Genomic DNA, 21,921 nt, shown 5'->3' on the forward strand with positions numbered 1-21,921 from the left:
ATTGACGGCGGCGTAACGGGACCTCGCTAACCCGTCTGGGGGCCAGTTCGCCAAATGTGAGGGCGGGGCTCTCCTGCTTACCGCGCTGCACACACCCGCCCACTCCTCCCTTTCCTTTCCACGGCTGCATCCTTAGGTGACGGAGCCCTCCTTCGTTGCTCTAGGCGTACAGGCTCCGCCACGCCGCCGGTGGTTGCGCGATGATGCCCTTGTCCGCCCAGGCGAACAGCCGCTGCATGTGCGGCCTGTAGAGCCGCACCAGGCGGGACCGAGCTTGCGCGAAAGGCCCGTCTTTGGGGCCGTAGCGGTACCCGCCATCACCACCATCCGCGGAGGAGGGCGAGGACACGGACGAGGACGAGGATGCCGCCACCTCTGCGGTCGACTGGGTTTGGATTTCTCCCCTCTTCCGACCACATCGCCAATGCTGCAGGGAGTTGAAGATACATCAAGGGAAGGGGCGAAGTTACCTGAGTCCGATGCGGTGTAAGAATGACCGAGTGTGAGAAGGGTTTTAGGGTTTTAGGGTCGATCCTAAGCAATGATACGGGGATTGAACCCCCGATGTGTCAGCAAGTCAGCAAATGTGGGGAGAGGAAAAACAAAGGAATGCAAAGGATGCGCCAGCATCGCTTTCTAGTTGAAAAAGCTGTCAGGTTTCGGTGTTGGCATACATGTAGCGTTTTACCAGATATATGCATAATCCAAGTTTATAGCAGCAAATGGATAAACAACACACACAGTTATAATAACAGTTTATATCGTTTTAGAAGTGACGGCCCCTGACTACGATGATGAAACGCTTTCCGCATTCAAAAAGGAAAACGTAATTGATCTGACGCCACCCGCGACAACAGACACACACAACAGCTTGGCTGGCATCTTCCTTCCCATCGCACGCCTACGACCATTCCTCCCGCGTGCAGCAGCAGCAGCACCAGCTTACGTAGCATTCTCGGCTGTTGTACACCATGCTGACGACATTGGGGTCGTATGTGTGAGGCGGCGCGCCTAGGAACGCCTCAACTTGCCGCACAGACTCCAGCGGCTTGGCAGCCAGGTCATCTGTGTACAACACACGTACCTGCGAGCGGCGAACCACAGCGCAATTTCCTGTCGTGATGCATACTTAGCAATGGTCACGTAGGCAGTACGCGGATATCGACACGGGATATGTATGGTTGCGGAGTTACTGATGCCGATCGATGGTGCCAAAGGCGCAGATCAATGGGAGAGCCTTTTAAGCTTCGGGGTGAGCTGTATGTATTGCTGTCCTAAGATTTTCAAGGTTTCCGTCCTAGGCTTCCCAGTGCAGTGTACGGCAGTTCGTCGTGGCCCCCGGTCGACGGCCCCCTACCCCCTACCACCCCGCTGCTGGGGTGTGTATTCCCTCGAGGGGGGCTACATCTACCCCTACCGTGGGCCGCTCCTCTCGCTGTCATGTACCTAGCTACGATTAATGGCAAGTCTACATGTCTTTGCCCCTAAAAACCTAGATCCTATCCCCGTGTCCACGTCTATCTCAACACGGGTGCCGCCTCGCACACCCGCCTAGCTTGCAGTCTGGAAACTAGCAGCGCAGGACCCCGCAGGAGGGCACTCAGGAAATCCTTGACCCACCCCTACTCGCCCCGTCCCCCCGGCCAACCTGCTCCTTCGAGAAGTGAGCCAAGTAATTCTCCAAGAACACGTCGTACACGGACCAGCCGACGATATCTAAGGAAGGGCGCGGCAGGACAGGGCAGTGGCGTACCGGAGGAGGAGGAGGAGAAGCCCGTAACTGAAAAAGTGACCAATAACCTGCCCTTGGTGTCAGGGGGCAGGGGGCAGGGGGTGTCAGGAGGTGTCAGGAGAGACCAGACAGGCGGGTAAAAAGAATGGGAGAGGAAGGGGGGTTGACGGGCAACATCAGCCACACAGCCAATCAGGCAGTGAGAAAGCCACTCCCCCGAAAAGGCCCAAATAGGCCCCGAATGGCGGCCCCATATCGCCGCACTTACTGCTTCTGGAAAAGCACTGCATCTCAAACCAGCGGCCCACGTCCAGTCCAGCACCCCACCCTGCCAGCGGCGGCTCCTGGCCAGGGGCCCCTCCGGAACGGGGCTGCCGTAGAGGCGCCGCTCGCGCCACGCACGCCTCGATCGCAGCTGCCTCTCGCTCCGCATACTCGGCAAATGTGAAGTTAACCACCTGAGGGCATTTGCCAATATTCATTGTCGTTGTCACTGGCGATTATTGTCACTGGCGAATACGAAGAAGAAATACGAAGAAGATAAGAATGATGATCATATGGTCAAAAAGGGTAAAATGCCAGGAGGCAGCTGGATTGCGAATAAGTGCTTTTTTGCGGCGGGCGCCGAGGTCGCACCGCAAGGTTAGCGAGTCAGCTATAAAGTGGAAAGGGATCATCTAGGAAAATGGGATGAAGATGCGTGGGGCGGGGCCGGTAACGCGGCAGCGATGATATTCGGAGATCGCCGAGGTGCGCCGGCCCGCCCGCCCGCCCTCCTGCCGTGGCTGGCTGGAGGAGTCAAGTCTAGGCAGGCGGACAAGCAGACATTTTGACATACATACATGCATACATAGGTACATACAATTGATAAGAGGAACCATCCTGCTGGGTAATAAGAACCTAAGGAGCCTCAGACATTTTGATTGGTGTGTGATTGTGTGTGAGGGGCATTTAGCAGAGCCCTACTCGTTTATCCCAAACTCATGTAGTGACAGTGTAAAGTAGTGCAGTGTGACCTTCGCAACCGTGTCCTGCCCATCATAGACCTCAATGCACCGCAAGGGCATGCGTATGGCAAGGGGGGGGGGGAAATATGCGCCCACCGCTGTAAAACCCCACTACTCACCAGATTGTGAAAAGGCATTCTCTCGTTGCGTTTCTGTTCCATGAAGCGACTTATTGCGCGCTGTACCGGGTCGCGTAGTACGACAATGATCTGAGGGGGAGAGCACCGCCAGGAGTGGAGATCAGTGAAAACTGTTAGCATGACTGGCAGCTGCCTGCCTGCTGGGATAGCTTGATACGTGTTGTACGGGTTGAGAAAGAAGAAGGCTATGATGTCTGGATGAGTTTATATGGCTCCCGGCTATGATGTGGAGTTGAGGTCACAGTTGAAGGAACGAGATTCGAGCGCTGGACGCTTCGTGGGAACTGCTGATCCCTCCGTCTCTACGAATGTTCGAGTGAGAGCAGTATCATCCGCCTTGGACTTGCAATCCAATTGGCGTAGTACAGTACCAGTAATGGTAGGTGGTGTTGTATGAATGTTAACTCCTAGATGTGCACACTCTACCATCTGCACGAATGCTCGAAACGTTTTTGCGACTATTCTGGAATCAGGGTTTGACCGGAAGAGCACGTATCGCTGACTATGTAACTAACGAAAGCTAAGAGGTAAAGGCCTGCGTGGAAGGATGAAGGGATGCTGTTGGCGGCCGATGCTGACAGGCGGTAACCGCGGAGGGACGGCGGAAAGGGACGGCGCCTAAGTGCGTTTCGGGGGAGGTAGGAGGGGACTTGTGTCTGGCAAAAGCAGTAGTAGTAGCAGCAGTAGCAGTAGTAGTCGTAGCAGCAGTACAAGTAACAGCAACAGCAGTAGTACAAGTACCAGCAGCAGCAGCAGCAGCAGTAGTAGTAGTAACAGCAGTAGCGACACACGAGGACCGGAACAGAGTAACAGCGTTCGCCTTTTTCGGGACCGGGGCCGGGCCAAGGGTATATGACATCAAAATATTGCTTCCAGCTTCCAAAAGCGCTCGATCGCACGAGCATCTCTGGACCCACCTTAAGGTTTTCATTCAACGTCTTCAGGGAAAGCGGACAGCAAGAACAGCTGAAGTGTGTCGCTGACCAGTCCCCGACTATCAGGTCAGTCCTATTGCGAATAAGTCGCTGCTCGGCAGTTTGTCTCTGAAACTCTTCCACCAAATTGTCGCACTGCGTGGTGGAAGGTATCTCCCCGCTGAAGAAAAAACTCTCCTGCGCGCAGCAAGTGACCAGACGAGCCCAGAGCAGCAGCGATAGCGGGAGAAGGGAGCACGGGAACGGGAAGATCGGGATTTCACATATGCAATTTCAAATCACATGTGCAACTTAGAGAAATGCATCCATCTGCAGGGCAGACCCCGTATCCGTTTGGCAGTATTAGGGGGGTGGAGGACTGGTCCTTGGTTTGTCCATGGGGCTCCCGGGATATAACCGCTAACAGCTGGACACCGGCTGGACAAGGGTGATGACAATATCTTTACCACGAGTATAAGCACTACACAGACCAGGTAGCACAGGCGCGGGCGCACCTTGCCATACCCAACCCATGTGATCGCAGGATTCGATGTCAAGATGTTCCATAGCGTACTCGTTCCAGACTGCGCGCATCAGGCTGCCAGTAGGTCAACAAACGCTTTGCATTAAACTTCACGGTCACGTTGCGCAGCACTGGAATGGTAGGCACACAGTGCAAACGCATGCCTCACCCTTCCAACTAATAAAGGTTACTAGTATTTATAAAACATGTTGTTAACAGCAAAGCAGGCAAGTATGCAATGTGAAACGAAGCAAGGGGCAGACCTTCTGTTGACCGATAACTGCATAATCAATAGGCTTATAGACCTCAGCATAGCTAGGTATGGAGGTGTTTAAGGTTGGACCACAAACGCAAAAGAAGGGCAGGAGGGACAAAAAGGTCACATGGGCTAAGGTGGTGTGCGTGCGCACACGAACCATTGCTTATAATGCGGTTGTTGAAAACAGTATTCTACAGAGTTAGCTGTGAAATTGGCATATGGTTCTGTATGCCTGGTGCCGCCGTAACATACGGTGTACGTATCCCGCGAGCGAATTCACAGGGCGGAGTTACATAATGCATCGCGACGGGAAAGCGCTTGGGCGGCCATGTCGGGAAAACAAGCAGACCCAAAGTAAACGTGAAAGGAATGACGATAAAGCACGATAAGACCAAGAATAACAGACGGGCATGTGCGTTTGCATAAGTGATGCTGACAAATGCATCACAGCACGCAAGCTATGCACGCATATGGCAGTGGCAGTACGGCGAGCACTCGACGTAGAGAGAAGAAAATAAAAACAATATTTCTACCTGAACCACTGACAAGATGGCGACGAATTCCAGTTCAGGGCAGCGATGACGACATATATGGTACTTTCGCTGCCACAATCACAGCTAAAATCTAATGAGCAAAGTTCAAAATGACGTGGTTTATTAAAAGCGTAACAGTCCCTTGAAATGGATCTACTAGATGGAGCTTCGTTGGAACATAGGGAGAAAAGCTAAGCATGCATGCTTCCACATCCGCCGTTTCCTTCTGTGCAATACTGAATAAATTTGAATGTTCACGCTCGTCAGACGTGAAAAGAAAAAGGATTGGCCCAAAATGCAAACGTACACAAATGATTGCGTAAAACACAAATATTTCAGATCTCAATACGACAGTTTGATAAGCGATGTGCAGCAACTTTGATTGGAGCTAGCCAAGCTACAGTTTCAACTTGCGGCCATTACGGCCGTTTCCCTGCTGCCGACACTGAGAGCTGTACGAGCTCAGATTCCTGTCATGCTTTCCTTTGATTCGTTCTTTACTTTATCATCTATGCTCGAATAAGGCGGATCATGAGCCTTCGAGTTCGACAAGCTTGTGAAGCTCGTAACCATGCATCCTGACTGTCCGGTTGCCTTTGAGTCCGACCGGATCACTGGCCGTAACCGAACACTAAACCACTATTTCTGAGACAAAAGCCGACACGTTAGCCACGCAACGCTTCGCAAAACTTTCCCAGATTCCAAGCCCACGGGATGCAGTTGTTGATCGCTCTGCAGAGCAGCTGCTTGGTGGCTCTGGGATCTGGGTTCTGGATCCCATCCCAACAAACTTCCTTGCGTGTACTGTACGCGTTTCTAGGGTGAGGAGTTTCCCACAAATTTTATTGCGGTTGCTCGAGCTGCTCGGACGAAAAGTCCGCAAACTTTGAAATCGTACACCGAACGTAGCGGCTCCTGGAAAAGTAACCAGACCCGAACCCTGCGGCAAATTCCAGTCCCACCCAGCTGGGGCCGCAACAACCTCAACACGGCGTTGCCTCAGCTACTCGCGGCTTCGGCCAATTTATCGTGCGCCCAAACAGAACGCGCCTACAATCCCGATCTGGAGGGCAACCGGTGGGATGGGGGAAGGTGCGGCCCAGGTTCCCCCTTTCGTTTCCCCCAGTCCTTCGAGAGCCTGCGACCGACATGGGCGCGCCCCAGAGACGGGTGGGGTGGGGTCGATGTGGAAACAAGAACGAAATGTCTAGCGCGGACCGGCGAGGATACACTTCCAATCTATGCAGTCAAGGAGGAAGAGAACAGCGCGGAAAGAGCATCATTCTCAGTCATATCGCCCCCAAGGGCATTACGTGATTGGACACAAGTTTTCGGAGCGGAATTGTAAAATTCTGCCCCCAAATTAAAGCAAGACCACATTAGCATCGTCACACCGTTACGGATTTCGATTTGCTGCTCCGTCTGCCAAGGGATACGCTTAAATGGCTCCCCGGCAGACAGCAAGACTGGTTCCTGTCACCGCGACGCGATGAAGCGCGATGTACATTACTCCCAGTACAAGTATCAGGGAAGTCGTTTTGGTAAAAGAGATCTGAGCTATAAATCTTTCTCGTGCAATTCCTTACAAAGCTTTGGTGATTGGTAATCCTCGTGATGCGCCTTCCAAGCCTTTGCTTTATGCTATCTATTTCATTGGTGGCAAGGACAAGAGTCTTGCTTATATTACAAACATGGATTATTTTATTCAGCGGATGCAGCGGCACTCAAATTTTGAACACCACAAGTGCAACTTCTTTGGTTGAAGTGCCGCTTGGAAGAGCGCAATTGACTCGTGAAGAATGGTCAAAGTTCCTAAGGTGTGCAATACTCTTAACTATTTCTTTGTCCTGCACTTGGGCCGGTGAAATTGTTCCAGCTTTTGAACGCGCAAACTGTCATGCTATCCTACAGTGATAACCTTGAAGCCGACCTGGCGCCGTGGCGTGGGCGCGCGCCACTGTCAGCTGCCGATATCCCTGGAGCATACATGACGGTGTTACAGGTAAACGTACCTCTACACCTCTACGGTTCGCATGCGTGTCGCAAAGGGACGTACTCAGGTACCAAGCATTTATTAGCTTGGCTTTTCAGTGACGTTTATGCTAACTAAAACATAAAGGGGATATATTTCAATCTATAATTGTCTGGCCTTGGTCAAAAACTAGATATAGACTTAGCTACGTCGCTGCTGCTCCGCGGGCTAGTGGGAGCTCCGCATGTGCACCTACGGCCGTGTATACGCCATAAAGGAGGGTTCAAATCAAACCGAACGTTTTCAGTGGATTCAAATAGACCACTGGTGCCGCCCGCACCCATCTATTATGTGGCAATGAAAGGCTGGACATGTACCAAAGCGAAATCCGTACAATTATTGTACGGCAACCCGGCTGTGCTCGAGCCGCAAAGCCGCTCTACGATTGCGCCGTACTTATGGTGTGCCGTTCTTGCGATGCTGCTGTGCTGTACTCGCTCCCCGTGCCCATTGCGATCTCCTTCCCGGAGTTTCCTTCCTTCAACGCCACGAAGCCTAATGTTGCACTGTGGCACATGCCACACGCCACACAGCAGCATCGCTGCACCAGAAACGTCCTCCAGAAGCTAGCTGACATCCCTCGTGCGATCAAATCCCAATCGTGCGTCCGAATCCCCGCAGACTATGAACATCCCGGCAGTAATTCAGGTGAGCAGTCGGAAGGCCGGTTTGACTGCTGGGGTTTGCAATGGTGGGTACAATGAGAACTTTGCGCAGACTTCTAGGAAATGGTGCCGGCTGAATCCGGCTGAGTGCTGAGAGTATGGGCGGATGAAGCGTCACCCCACCCGCGCCTCACGGCCCCACGACCCCCGCCTCGTTCAGCATCGATGACCCCTTATTATGAACTGAGCCCCGTCCCAACCCACCTTGTGCAAACCTCCCTGGTCTTCTCCGTGCCCCCCGCACCCACGGCTGCCATGGCCGCCATGTTCACGCGGCGCAGCTGGCGTTGATCTACAACAACCGGCTCTACTGGCCGAACCGACCTGATCCCAACGGAGGCGAACCCACCCGGCTGTGGGCGAGCTATTTCGTGAGTTGGGCGGTTGACAGTTGGAGGTCCTTGGTACGGAGGGGTTCCGTATGTCACGGATTGCGGCCTTTACGTGCCGTACTGCGGCAGATGTTTATCTTTTCCGTGGCGTGTGGTTTTATGTATGAGGGAGGGCCTGAAAGGGGGTTGCTATTCCCAACTTGGTTCCTTGGATTGCGGCTGCTGCTGCTGCTGCTGCTGCTGGAGACTAATGTATAATTTGGCTTAATTAAGGTATAGCTATATGGGTTGCACTCGTTCACAGTCCCTCAGTTTAACTGAGCGAACGGCAAGCCCGTCCTCAGACGCGCCACGCTTGGCCACACATATGGGGTACACCGCCAGCTTGTTATTATTGCATCGACTTGTGAGATTGTAGCGGACAAAACCCGTAGCGTAGGATGTGCGGGACCTCTTGTTGTTGACATCGGTTGTTGTTGTTGTTGTTGTTCGTGTTCCTCCGCCCGCACCCCCCGCCCCCCGTGTGTCGAACACCGAGTGCGTCGGGCCAGTCGGGCTGCTCAGCACATGCGGCTGCGGGGCGCCCTCGGCGCCCTCGCGGCCTCTGATGTCCCTGCTGTTGCCGTCTGACTGACTGTGGCCGCAGGTCATCCACTTCCACCGCCGGCTGACGGCTGCGTTGGCCTCAGGCCGTTTAGTGCTGCCCAACGCGCTGTTCATCTACAACACCGATGACAATGCGTAGGTGGTGGCGGCACGACGGTCGGTCTTGCTGTGTTGCCACACGGCATATCTTTGAATGAGTATATCTTTGAAGGAGTATATGATACCGCAACGCGGGGGTTTGGTCCTAGGGTTTTGCCTAAATCCCTCCACATACATACATACATACATACATACATACATCCGTGATACCTCCCCGGCCTTGTTGTTTGCGGCCTGGTCCCCAGGCCCCGCTTCAACGCGCCGGGCCGCAAGTTGCCGGTGCCGCTGTTGAGCCTAATCAAGTCACAGGGGCTCGAGGGAGGGGACGACCTGGACATATTGGTGCCGCAGGTTGGTTAGTTGGTTGGTTGGTTAGTTGCCACGTGCCCCCGCGACTGACGGGCTTGAGGATGCGGAGTGGTGGCAAGGAGTGAAGCAGGGTGTGGTTATCTGGCTTATACACAGAGCAATCTATGTATGACAAATTCGCTCCTTCGTACGTGCTTCTTCGTACGTGTTTCTTCGTACATGTTCGTATATCTCCATAGCCTGCTGGCGACCTTGTTGTCCAGCTGTCCACACACTTTCCCGTCAGCCGGGCTCTGCTTTCGTCGCTTTCTGGATTCATTCAGCCATCGGGAACCAACTCGCCCCCCCCCTGCTGCTATCTACAGATGTACATGGTCCAAAGTTCGATGTTCTTTGTGCCTTGGCATCTTAAGACTGACCGCGGTAAGTCGCCCATGCGCGCGGCTACGGCTACCAGCATGAGCGCAAAGCAAAGCAAAGCAACGGGCGGGGGGGGTGACAAAGGGGCTGAGGAGGCATTGGGGCAGGCTGGCTGGTGGTCAGCACCCCCTTTACTTCCCCTTTAGGGGGTGAAGTCGCATCCAGGAGTTCACTCCCGGAGGCGGTTACGTCACGTCCTCCCCCCCCCGGTTGCCCCCTCGGGGGTTCCGGGGTGCATCAGGGTGCGGAGATGTTGCAATTCGGGAACGGGGCTGGTTGCTGTCGTATCGTTGATTGGGATGGGGTTAGGCCGGCTAGGTTTCGTATAGCTGAGTATTACAGCGTTTTTATTATCCCCCTGTTTACCCACCTGTCCATTCACCTGTGCGTACCTGTATGTATGTGATGTGTATGTATGTATGTATATATGTATGCACATGTTGCAGCATTCTTCCGCGGTATGCCGTTCTGTAACTCCGTGTGGAGGTCTCGCTACGGCGTCCTGGATGCCTGTGCGCGGCTGTACCTGTCTCACCTCAGCTATCAAGGGCTGCTAGCCGGCGGCAACGACACGACGTTGGACTGCGGCCTGGCGGAGCCGTTTAAACACAGATTGGACAGCCCTAATACGGTAAGAGTGATGCGGGTGGGGGGTGGTGGGGGTGGGGGTGGTGGTGGGCGCTGTGCGACAGCGTCGCTATCCGGCGGGACCGTTGTGAGGTAGGCGTGTATAGGTAGGCGTGGCAGATGGCGTTCCTTGGCGGTGTGTTGCGGCACCGGTGTGTTTTGAGGCAGTGGGGTCGCAGCCGGTGATCACCTTTGCAGAGGAGGAGGATACCACTGACGTTCAATTTCGATATGTCTGTGTCTGTGTGTGCGTGTGTGTGTGCATGTGTGTGTGTGCATGTGTGTGTGTGTGTGTGTGTCTCTCCAGGTCAGGGACATTCGGAAGCGGGGCGAGGGAAGGAAGAGCAAACAAGTGTATGATTACTTCGGGTACTTCGGGTTTTTGTAGGTGCGCTTGGGTACTACTGCCCTGAAGTGTAGGTTGGTCTGCAGGCCTAGTTCTGTCGCTTGCGTAGGGGTAGTGCTTTCCCACACCGGGCGCTACTACGGCCCCATCACGAGGACTGTTTCCATTGCTTGCAGGTATTTCCTTTTTGTAACGATGAATTCCCGTGAAAACTGCATTCATAAATTACTTAAGAACCGCTTGGTATCTGAGAGCGCAGCGAATTGATTGCCACCTTGGCCATTTCATCTCATCGATCGCTCCCCTCACGTTGAATGTACGGCGTGCAGTTCCTAAAGTACGATCTGCCCGTACTGGGCCGAGTACCTTTCCCGGATCATGCGCACTACAAGTGGCTGCTGAACCTGGAGGGCATCACTGCCAGCTCGCGGCTCGGCCAGGTGCGTGGGTACATCGCGACAGGTGTATGCGTGTATGTATGTGTATGTATGTATGTATGTATGTTTATATGGGTGGGTACGTATTTATCGATGCATGTGATGTGGGGTGGTGTGATGTGGGGTGGGGTGGTAAACGGCTCCCAGGTGGAGCAAGTTGGGGGTCTTGTGTGTGCTGGTAAACATGTGTACGGGGGGCCCAGTGGGCCCTTGCTCCTGGCCGCTAATGCCCACAACGTTACCCCACAATGCGCCCGCCACGACGGCCCCAGCTCTTGACATGATGCCGAGCTGGAGTAGCTGCAGAAAGTTGCACAAGTGACGTGGTGGCACTCCGTCCGCGGGGGGCAGAGAGGCCCCTGCGGGCTACCTTTGCATGAAGTGTGTGGTGGTTACAGTGGGTGACTATGACGTGATGGTGATGGTGATGGTGATGGTGATAGGAGCGGCAGTTTGATGTGGATGCTGTCCTTTCACACTGGGCCCTACCCCCCCCCTCGGCCCCCAATGTGCAGCTCTTCCACATCAACTCGCTGGTCATCTCTCAACGCTCCCCCTACCTGGAGTACTTTTACAGGTAGGAGGACTGAAACACACAAACACACACACCCTGGTGCGGATTAGTCGTCTGGCTCCGGTATATCCGGCTTCACTCGTCCGTGGTCCGTCTTATCACCCCCCTGCCCCCCTCTGGGTAGTGGTGGTGTACGTACCTTACCTTACCTTACCTTACCTTACGTAGGAATACATGTTTGCCGCTGCTGCTGCAGCGGCGGAGACCTCCTGAGACGCACTGAGCACACATCCAGCTACCGTGCTCACTAATTGAGTATGCTGTCGCATTGAGGGCAAAATGATGAACGGAAATTCTGACCTTATGCATATTTGCCACATCCCAATTTGTCTCGGCCTACTATTTTGCGCTGTGTATAGGTGTGCGTTTTTGCTGTTGAGTGTGAGTTGTGCGCGTTGTGCCTCCCTGGAAGGGTAGGGTAGGGTAGGGTAGTCCCATTGGGATCCCCCTGGGCAGAGAAAAGGAGTGCCTGTGCGCACACCAGAACACATACGAACGCAAAAGAGCTGGTTGTCGGCCACGTGTACCTCCACACACCCTCCAGCAGGAGGGCCGACGAGTCGAGAACGAAGAAAGCCAACTTGGAGGAAAGAGAAACCGCTGCGAGCACACATTGCAATCCGTTTGGTTGAGCTTGCCATCGCTTGACATCGCGGCTAATAAGCACACTGCACAATGACGAGCAAGAGCAACAACGCACGTTGCCTCGGGAAAAGCCGTGACCAGCCGATCTCACCAAAATCCCTGAATGCATGTGTGCGTATAAGTATGTATGCGCACAACAACCTCCAAGCGCTGAAGCACGCGGGAAGCACACAAGCGCCCAGGTGGAACACTGAATTAATTGCTCTGCTGCTCTGAACCGCATTCCTTTGGAGTGCAGGTCGCTGCGGCCGTGGGAGCATTACGTGTTGTTCTGGAACGCCACAGCACCCAACGGCACTCAGCTGGGTATGGACGACGTGTACAGCACGATTGAGGAGTTGCGCCGCTTGGACCGGGAGCAGCCTTGGAAGATCCAGGAGGTGATCAGTGCGGCCAACAGCTTCGCCGTCCGGTGAGCGACCCTTTTAGATGCAGCAGGGGAGTGTGCGAGAGAGGGGTTTCCTGGAGAAAGGGTTTCCTTCTTGGTGGGGGGGACTATATATATCCCAAATTATCCAGCAGGTTTCCTATCTTTTGTGTATGTGGTGCGTTACTTCCCACCCCCTAACCCGCCGTACATGTGTGCATCGTTCTGCGCATGCTGTGTGTATGGGTATGTATGTATGTATGTATGTATGCCGACATGCGTTTCGATGCTGTCTCGAACATCTGCGCACGATGTCGATGTGGAAAACTTTCCAAGCTCTTCAAAACCCTCGAGCAGATTTTTTTTGCGGAGTATATTCCAAATTTGGAATAAAAAATTGTTCGTGGTCCTGAAAATTAAGGATAATTAATGTTCTGACCGTACAAGTTCATTCCTCCAGCCATAAATGGACTGTCCATGCCAAAGCCGCTAGAATCTTACAGGAGACATACATGTTAACCATGTCATAGTACTTTATTGCCATGGATACTGTTAGGAAGGTCACGCCCGAAAGTCAACGAGGAATCGGACTGTTTCTGACCGGACCAAACGCTGCAAAACATTCGGACCCGAAGCTCCCAAAGCGTGGCAGGCCATTAAAAAAGATATTAAACTTCACTGAAGCCATTAGGGACGTTAATGAAGGCGGTGTAGAGGTCGTAGGCAATGTTGACGCAATGCTGCAGCCAGCCGACGACAATGACGCCACTCCGGTTGTCAACAGCGAGCTTGCCAAAACATCAACGTTCGTCATATGGAGACAATCGCGATGGGCCAGGAAACAGGTTGCGTTTGGTGGTTCCGGTTCATTGCTGCTATGCATCATTACTTTTGCAACCCGGAAAGCCGTGTAGTGTTATCTTTCAACGTGATGCAAGACGAACGATGGTGAACGGACTCTATTCGATCAGTGCTTGATAGATTGTGGTGTGCGCGTGTTGCGACACTCCCCAAACCCGGCGTTTGCAGGAACTAAACTGTAACTCATCGGGGGGGTCTGGGAGGGGGCGGAGCCCCCCCCAGCGCCTTACAGATTCGGAATACTTTTATTCCCGCGACTAAAAAACTATTTCTCCGTTCGGACTGGAAAGTTAACCGGCAAATATGGAAAAAATCACTGCCCTCGAGCTCCTTGCGTAAAATCCCAGCTTCGAATTTCCAGCTTAGAGCATGGTATGCCGCACTATGACACAACCCATACATTTCCCCCTGGCTTATTGCACGACGAATGGATGTGCTACGGCCCTCTGTAGTAGCTGGCCGCCGAAAAGGCCTCTCTCGAGATGGTGGTGGTGGACGCGCTTAGCGCGTATTTGTAGTTGCTATATGTGCCGTACAGTGTACCGGCTACTACATGGCCCCTTACACCACCGCCCACTTCGCCCAACCCACCCACCCACGCACCCACTCCGCCATGGCCAGGTTCCTCCAACCGCATACACGACTGTGGTATTACCAAGAGGCAATCACACGGTACAAGAGCCTGTTTCGAGACATGGATAACTTCTTGGAGTCCTTCGTTCAAGCTCTTCGACAGAAGGGCTGGCTCATTCCGTAACGACGATCTCCGGGAGGGAGGTCGTCAAGAAGCTTCAGCACGGCAGATAGACCACAAGCACGCGCTTGTGGCGGTGCGCCAGCACGTACGTACGAATTTATGTACGGCCGTCGTCAACCGCTGCTTGCTTGGCTATGCCATATCCACTGACGGCATCGCCAGCGGCACTTACAGACGTGAAAGTAGTGAGCAAGTGCGTTTGGGGTTGTTAGGGTAGGATATGAGGATGTATGTATGCGCTGGTTTATCAAGCAGCGTACTACGGGCTTTCATGCTAGGTAGGATAGTCAAGCAGCAGCAGCAGCAGCAGCAGTTCCCTCTTCTTCAGAAGTTTCTTACTTGCTTTCTTTCTTCCCAAGTTTTCTTTATTTCAGCTGTCATCGCAAGGAAGTAATAAACATATATACGGATAAATCATTTTGACTTCCCCGGTAATCTGATAAAGTATGATGTTGAGTAAGCAGCAGCGCTCAGGGTATCAAATTGAGCGGCGCGTCCTGTTCTTCGCATATATATTTAAATATAGTTCTTATATATAACACATATATGCATACATATTTTTTGTCAGGCCCAAGGGCTTGTGAGATTTTACAATGCATCAACCGCACGCGATTGCGTGCCTCGCGAACGATGTGCGTATGAATGACTGCCGGTCACCTGGGCCAGCAGAGGCAAGGTGGCGGGAGTGCGGGTTTCTCGCACCTTTGATCAGCTGTGGTGGGGTGCCGGTCGGGAGTGGTGGTCTGTCTGAATCCGCGCGTGCCTTTGGACAGCAGTTGACAGCTGTGTGTGGTCCTTAGCTCAGGGATGCAGAAGGGGGGTTAGGTTGCCGGGGTGTGAAGGCCTTGAAGAACCGAATAGTACTATAAAATTTGCATACGAGTTGTTTTAGATCAATCTCGTCTCTTCTGTCTTTCCTTGGTTTTATTAATCCGTCCTTCCGTCCGGGCCCCTATCCTATTCGTTGCGTGCGGTTGCCTAGTGCATGTTTTGTGCATGTTGCGTTTCGTGACGGAATGCGGACATATGCGGACCTCCTGTCGGGCATATAGCTCGGCAGGCTTACCTCAGGAAAGGTGTTGAAGGAGTGTTATATGTGCAGGGCCCAGTCTGGTCCCATGTGATCGAACAATCTGGAAACATGTACAGCCCCCGTTTAGTCGCTCAAATGCTTCGATGATGGTGATCGCACCTACAGCTGGAGAGCGCCGATGGGAGGATGGCTGTGAAGGGGGGACGGTGGGTGCAGTGTTAATGCATTTCTGTGTGTGTGCATGCATGCATGTGGCTGTTACAGTGGGCTGCAGACTCGTGAAGAGAATGACGTTGATTACACTGTGGGCTCAGGAGCCGGGGGGGGGGGGCCCAGGGCCGAAACACAGCGCGGGGGCCAGACGCACACGGCTGGTTAGTCTCGCTCGTGCATTCCGGCCCTGGATCAGACCGCGTACGAGATACGACGGCCAGCTCTAAGCATAGGATGAGCCGATGAAGAAGAGATGAAAGGGAAAAAGGCGGAGGTGATGAGCGAGCGAGCTGAACTGCAACGCTTCACTGCCGGCGGAGCACCGTGCCGGTTGGGGCTGGCTGAAGGGGCAAGGATGCGGGTGGTGCGTGTGTGTGTGTGTGTGTATACGTATGTCGTCCTGGTACCTTCACCGGAGTTTTGCCGTACAACGTTTGGTCCTCCCTTGTCCTGGCCCGTAAACTAGTTTGCAGCGGGTATCTGTTGCGGTCGCTCAGTGATCGTTTACTATCTTACGGCTATCATAGATTCACCTCCCACGAGCGTGTGGCCTATATATTATCCTCCCCCCTCCTTGTCGGCGTCGCCGCCCACATGACACTTGACGTTGACAACTTGGTTCGCGTCGCGGTCGGTCTGTCCTGTGGGATTCTGCCGCCTCCGTGTTTCCGTGTCCTCCACGTATGAGGTGTGAGGCTGTTTTTTAAACGTTTTTAAAGAGCTTCTTGCTGCAGTTCTTTGCAGTTCTTGTGTACGACGAACGAGTTTGCAAGTTCGCCTTCCCAACATATCATAAACAAACACATGCTAAGATGTTCATTCCTCGTTTAGAGCGCACATCGTAAGCTAATGCGTCGTATTGCCCTTGGGCCTTCGGCTCGTATGGGTAGTTTTACAGGTATGGGGTCACGCACCCCCAACCATGTGACACACACACACACACACACACGCACACACAGAAATAAAATTTGCCGGAGAGCTAGCATGCCAAAGTCCCCCGCTGAAGGGTAGCCGACCAGGAGATCCGCTGGATTCACCGCTGTCAAGCGCCGACCGGGGTCTTCTGGGCCTTGCTGCAGGTCGACTAGGCGGGCCGTGCGGCGCTCTACCTCGTCCAGCGTGCGGTTGGCGGGCGGTCCGCCCTGTTCCACGTGCCAGGTGACTGCCCCTGCGGTCCATATGCTGACTGATGCCGCCACAGTGGCTAGCCCGAATGCTGATAGCGGGAAGCGGGAGAGTCGCTGCATTCACCGCCTGGCTTTTCCGAGTCTCTTCATCCAGTCGAATAGATGACGAGGGAATGGCTGGCTGTCAATCGGCAGGTTCGGGTCTGTGGCAGTGGTCACCACCCTTGGGGCATATCCGATTGACTGCTGCTGAGGGGCAGGCTGCTGCTTGGGGTCCAGCCTGAGTTGCGGGCTGTGTCTGCTGCTGCTGCTGCTGCTGCTGATCTGATTGACCAATCCATAACAGATCCACTATCTCGAGGTTTAAGTGCTGGCTGGATGCCTGATTGTGAAGGTGTCCATGGCCTGGAGGGTAATGACTCTTTGCCCTCCAGTGCCACTTCCGTGTCATCCGCATATTGACACGCGGTGACTGGTTGTGAGTCGGTCGGCTCTGTTTGATCCCCACATCCCGGCTCCGGAGCCAGCATTGTAGAACTTGAGCAGGGAGGTGCAAGGGGACAGACTTGCCATACCAGCCGCCCCTGCCTCCATGTTCACCACTTTGGACTTGTAATAGCCATTCACCATCCCGCTCGGGCTCGTGTGTATCGCTCAGCAGCAGTCGCACCCAGGTGCACAGCTGTGGCCCTGCTCCCTTGGTCCCCTGGTCTCCATCGCCGCCAGGAGTAACCCGTGATCCAGCATATTTCATATGCCTTGGCGAAGTCCAGGAATGCCAGGAGCCCCCGGCGGTCTTGCTTGCGAAGGAGGTGTGACAGGTGGCGCAGGAATAGCACACTGGCCCATGATGCGGTGCTTGGACAGGAAGGCTGATTGCTCGGGGGTGATGAGTTGACCCAGGGTGGGGCCTAGGGGCGGTTTGCCAGCACTCGGGTGAGAAGCCGGTAATCCGAGCATAGCAGGTTGATCGGGCAATAGTTGCCGGGGAGCTTGGGGTCACTGTTTTTTAGAGCACCGTCAGTACCCCCTTCAAGAAGCCCTTGGCACCTGTCCAGCTGAGCCGATGGTGGTGAGCAGGCCAGCCATGGTGGTGCCAATGGCCGACTAGGATTTTCTGTAGATGTCGGCTGGGATGCCGTCCCATTCTGGTGCGATGCCTGGCTGGCTCTGGCTCTTCCTGAGTGCCTTCCGTAGTGTGAGACCAGGCAAAGTCTAGTACTCAGGGAGATGCCAAGGGAGCTGAACCCTTCTTACACGTAGCTCGGCGGCCGTAATCGTGTTGGACCCCAGCTGCTCATTTGCCTTTGCAGGTATTAAGATGTTGGCGGCCACTTGGGAGTTTAGCACCTCCTGTCGGGCTTGGGAGCTGATGTAGTTAGGAGCTCGGCTCACTTCACTCCAGAAATCCGCGACCACCTGGGGCGGCTGTACAGCATTAGTCACACGGCGGCCAGATCGGGCTTGCAGGGCGACGGCACCTGCTGTTGGTCCGGGGGCTGGCCGTAATTTCTGCCTGCGGGTATTGGCACCATGGGGCACCTCGTTTGGTTAGAATCAACGAACCGTTCGTTGATATGGCGTTGATAAGCGCTTCCAGTGTCAGGCGCTCGGTTCTATATATATTCTGCGGTTTCGCCGTACTGGTTGATCCAGTCAGACGTTCTGTAGCGCGGCCAGCATGGCCACGAATGGCGGGGGGGGTTTCCCGGCAGGTCACATGGTAAAGCCAAAAGTATCTCTGACAAAGTCCTCTGGGTTCTGCCGAGTCTTCCACCCCTCCGGTGTTCTAAAATGAACGGCGCCCTGTCGGCCCTGTCGCTTCAACCTGCCTGCGCATGGAATGCCGAAATCTCTGGTGCGGCGGTCTCTGTAGCCTGGTTCTGGTTCTGGTTCTGGGGATTCTGGTTCTGCGGGTTCTGATTCTGTTTTGTCGCGACGGGTTGGGACCCGCCAGCTTCCGCGTTGTTAACATTCAACAGGCAGGGGGTGAGATGCCTCTGCCCGGAGTCGGATGTTTGTTCAGGGAGAGCGAGGCGATTGCCAAAGTCAGCTGTTCGCGTAGTTGCTGTAATTGCGCAGGAGTAAATTCCATACAACCCTGGAGGTCGAACGGAAAGTCAGACGCTAAATTCGCAATGTAAAGTTGCCACCGAATTACTTTTAAATCTTTCCTTTGTAAGGACCCTGTGTGGATGGAGTTTGACCACGAGCTTGCCACCACTTGCAAGCCCCGGGTGTGGGTTGCTTCGGCTGCCATGCTTAGTTCGCGCTCAAACAAGGATTGGTGGTGGGCATTGGTGTGGTGGGTCTCCATTTTCACATTGCATGTGGTCATGCATGTATGTATGTATGTATGTACATGTGTAAGCTGATCGTGACGACGTGTCTATACGCAAATGGCAGTGTGCATGAGCGGGAGGCGAGGGGAGGAATCCCGTGTAGAGTGTGAAGTGCGTGTAGTCCGGGTTCGCCAGCAAGCATGGGGACTGGTGTGTGTGTGTGTGTGGCATGTCCTTACGTACGGCAGTGACATGGGTAGGGGGAGGGCCAGGGAGGGTGATGTGCGGTGCACAGTGCTGAGCAATGTGTGTGTGTGTGTGTAAGGTTGCTGCTTGGTGTGTTGCATTCAGGGATTTACCTGCGGGCTGCAGTATGCAGTAGCTAGTAGCGCTGTAGCACTTGTGACGATCGCGTGTCATTACACGAGGCAATCGTACAACCCGCCTCAACCCACATCATCATGACCTATTTATCTCTCATCGGATCTTCCGTCCACCCATCCAGTCTCACTCCACGGCAATGACTGTCCGCTTGGGCCAGTAACAGATACACGGATACACATAGATCAGTGGTGAGGTGAGGTTGGCACCCCGGAGCTGGAATGGCGCGCAAGGGCTTCACTATGCACGTGGGGCCCGGCTTAGTGGCACACACTGGATACACCTTGGCGTGGTGGGAGGACAAAAGTACGGGTCGGGAGCAGTCAGAACCGTTACTGAACCCTTTAGCTGTTTAACTTTAATTGGAAATGTATCAAAGACGTAGCGGACTCCAAGATTGGCATGGCCCGATTGGGCCTAGAGTTTCATGGCCCATGGGCGCTGTTGTCTCGCTCGTGAATGGATTGTTCCAGGCAGGTGGGATCGAGGGGAAATGTCTGCATTGTACTATGCAAGAATGTTGCGCTATAAAATCCGAAAGCATGATAGATAGCGTTACAGGCACAGTGAAAATGTCGGAAGTCGGATGCTGTGGGATCTCCTGGAAAGCAACGGACAACCGCTAACGACTACCGCTACCGGCAATCCCTGCCAAGCCGAGCTTTCGAGGCAAGCTTGCCTTTGCCTTGACTGAGACAAATACATACTGCAAAGATTCAATATATTTTATCAAGGCTTGTGAGCCGGAAATATCGAAAGTCTTTTGTCGTCCAAGCTTCACCGAAGCTCTTGTCTACTTTATTGCCAGTCCAACGGGCACATACCGTATGGCCACATTAAGCATAAGATAAATTTGTTTGCGAAGTCAAAGCTTGCACCGTTTGTAGGGCGTGCGGAAAGGGTTCGCAAGCTCGTAGGCGCGCTCGATACCACGTCTTGCAAGATTGCAACCGTTTTCCATGGTTCTTCAAAACGCAACTGTTGGCCCACGGCACTGGCCGGAAATTAGGTGCGTCATTGTTCGGGGCCTTGTCGGGACCAACTTCTCTCTAAAGACACAACTTCGTGCCAGTAAGGCTACATATATGTTGACATATAAATGTTCCTTGGGAGATGAGCCTGAAAGTATCGTTCCCCTCATACCCTACCCCCGGCTTCCTGCCCAGCGTCGACACCCCCTTGCGCTCTTTAAAGCACGCATCCCCCCCTCCATGCAAACACTGCTTATTGCTTTCGGGGGCTCATGACCAATTGACCTCTGCACATCACACGTGGATGATGCACTATCTCCACGATCTCATTTCATTCCTTCATTCCTTCATTCCTTCATTGACGTTGAGTAATGTTTTGTTTTTGGCACATGCGGACTTTCCTCCAAAACGAGCAGATATCCCGACTGACGAAGGTCCCATCCCCACCTCCCCCCCAACCATAACAATGCAAACCCTCCAGATCCTACCATGCGCCTCCCGCCGTACGGCAAGTTGCCCAACCTTGGGGCCTTATGTCTTCTCATCAAGCATCTCGAACCGCAGGCCGCCCACCACGAGGCGGCCATCTCCTAACCCCCACTACCACCACCACCGCCACCGCCATCACCACGACCTCCAGAAACCGCGCTATCACAAGTGCACGACATTGCATAGCCACGTCAGCGACATCACACGACGGCGGCGGCGACACCGGCAGCAGTAGCAGTCGCGGCAGCGGCGACGGCGATGCTGCGGCGACGGGGTGGTCCTGGGCTTCAGGCGAGGGCGAGTACGGCGGGTACGGCTATGGGTACGACCCTGAAGACCCTTATCCCGGGGAGCCCCGGGGCGGCCGGGGCGCCTCTTTAGCGGCTGTCGCTGCGAAGCTGGATGTCCTGGATGACACGAACGCGTTGCAGGTTCGCACGTATGTGTGTACGTATGTACGTACGCATGTATTGGGCTTTATAGCGGACTGCCGGGGGTGTGACGGGACGGGAAGGGGGGGACGTGTGGGTTTGGAGAGGAAGGGGAAGAAAGGGGGTAGCGGGATACTTGGCGGCCGTGTGTCGTCCTGCTGTGTGCGCGAATTCCTCACCTCACCTTGCAGCGGGGTGCAGGGCGGCACCCCGGGCCCCTGCCCCCTCCCGTCGAAATATGCCAAATGAGATGAGCTACGAGTAGTGGGGGGCGTACAGGCTTGGAGCTGTTACTTGCATACCTTATGTGCACTACACCCCCTCCCCCTCCCCCCCCCAACACACACCCCGCTGTCGCCCGCCGCCTCTCCCCCTTCACCCGCCGCTGCCCCGAGCTGCCCCGAGCGGTTCGTATTCGTAATTGGGGAACTGGGAAACCTGAGGCGACCTTTTCGATTTGGACTCCCAACGGGGTGTGGTTCTTTTTTTGTGGGGGGCCCTCGGGGCAGTTCGTTCTCTGCTGCATGCATGACCACCCCACCATCATCATTACAACCACCATCATCATTATCGTCATCTTCTTCCTCACGTTAGGGTTCTACACACACACACCCCTGGCCACTTACCTCCGCCATCCCCACTCTCCTCCCCGCCCCTTCCAGACTGCCCTAGCCGCCGCCATTCAGTCTGAAGATTTCGAGCTGGCGGCCGCCGTACGGGATCGGTTATGTCAGTTGTCTGGTAGCGGTGTGGCCGCTGGCCGTATCGACTGGAGCTCCACGGGTATGCCCCACTGGCTTGCTGACCGG

At 54.2% G+C, this 21,921-nt stretch overlaps 2 protein-coding genes across 2 annotated transcripts; one reads left to right on the top strand and one right to left on the bottom strand.

Moving 5' to 3' along the window:
• Positions 1–160: 160 nt before the first annotated feature.
• VOLCADRAFT_97069 (uncharacterized protein) lies at positions 161–4,735 on the bottom strand (the record flags this gene model as incomplete). Its single annotated transcript, XM_002956094.1, has 9 exons — positions 161–427; positions 947–1,084; positions 1,649–1,716; positions 1,754–1,800; positions 2,060–2,190; positions 2,859–2,948; positions 3,797–3,991; positions 4,309–4,377; positions 4,733–4,735. The coding sequence occupies 9 exons, from the start codon at positions 4,733–4,735 to the stop codon at positions 161–163; spliced, it is 1,008 nt and encodes a 335-aa protein (XP_002956140.1).
• A 1,087-nt stretch (positions 4,736–5,822) lies between these two features.
• On the top strand, positions 5,823–14,185 carry VOLCADRAFT_97070 (uncharacterized protein; the record flags this gene model as incomplete). The annotated part of the gene is made up of 13 exons (XM_002956038.1): positions 5,823–5,929; positions 6,075–6,200; positions 7,020–7,110; positions 7,762–7,788; positions 8,087–8,176; positions 8,784–8,878; positions 9,088–9,193; positions 9,517–9,574; positions 10,018–10,202; positions 10,874–10,984; positions 11,497–11,558; positions 12,439–12,612; positions 14,050–14,185. The coding sequence occupies 13 exons, from the start codon at positions 5,823–5,825 to the stop codon at positions 14,183–14,185; spliced, it is 1,368 nt and encodes a 455-aa protein (XP_002956084.1).
• Between the last annotated feature and the right edge of the window lie 7,736 nt (positions 14,186–21,921).

This window comes from Volvox carteri, assembly GCF_000143455.1.
Source record: "Volvox carteri f. nagariensis unplaced genomic scaffold VOLCAscaffold_57, whole genome shotgun sequence".
NCBI lineage: Eukaryota > Viridiplantae > Chlorophyta > Chlorophyceae > Chlamydomonadales > Volvocaceae > Volvox > Volvox carteri.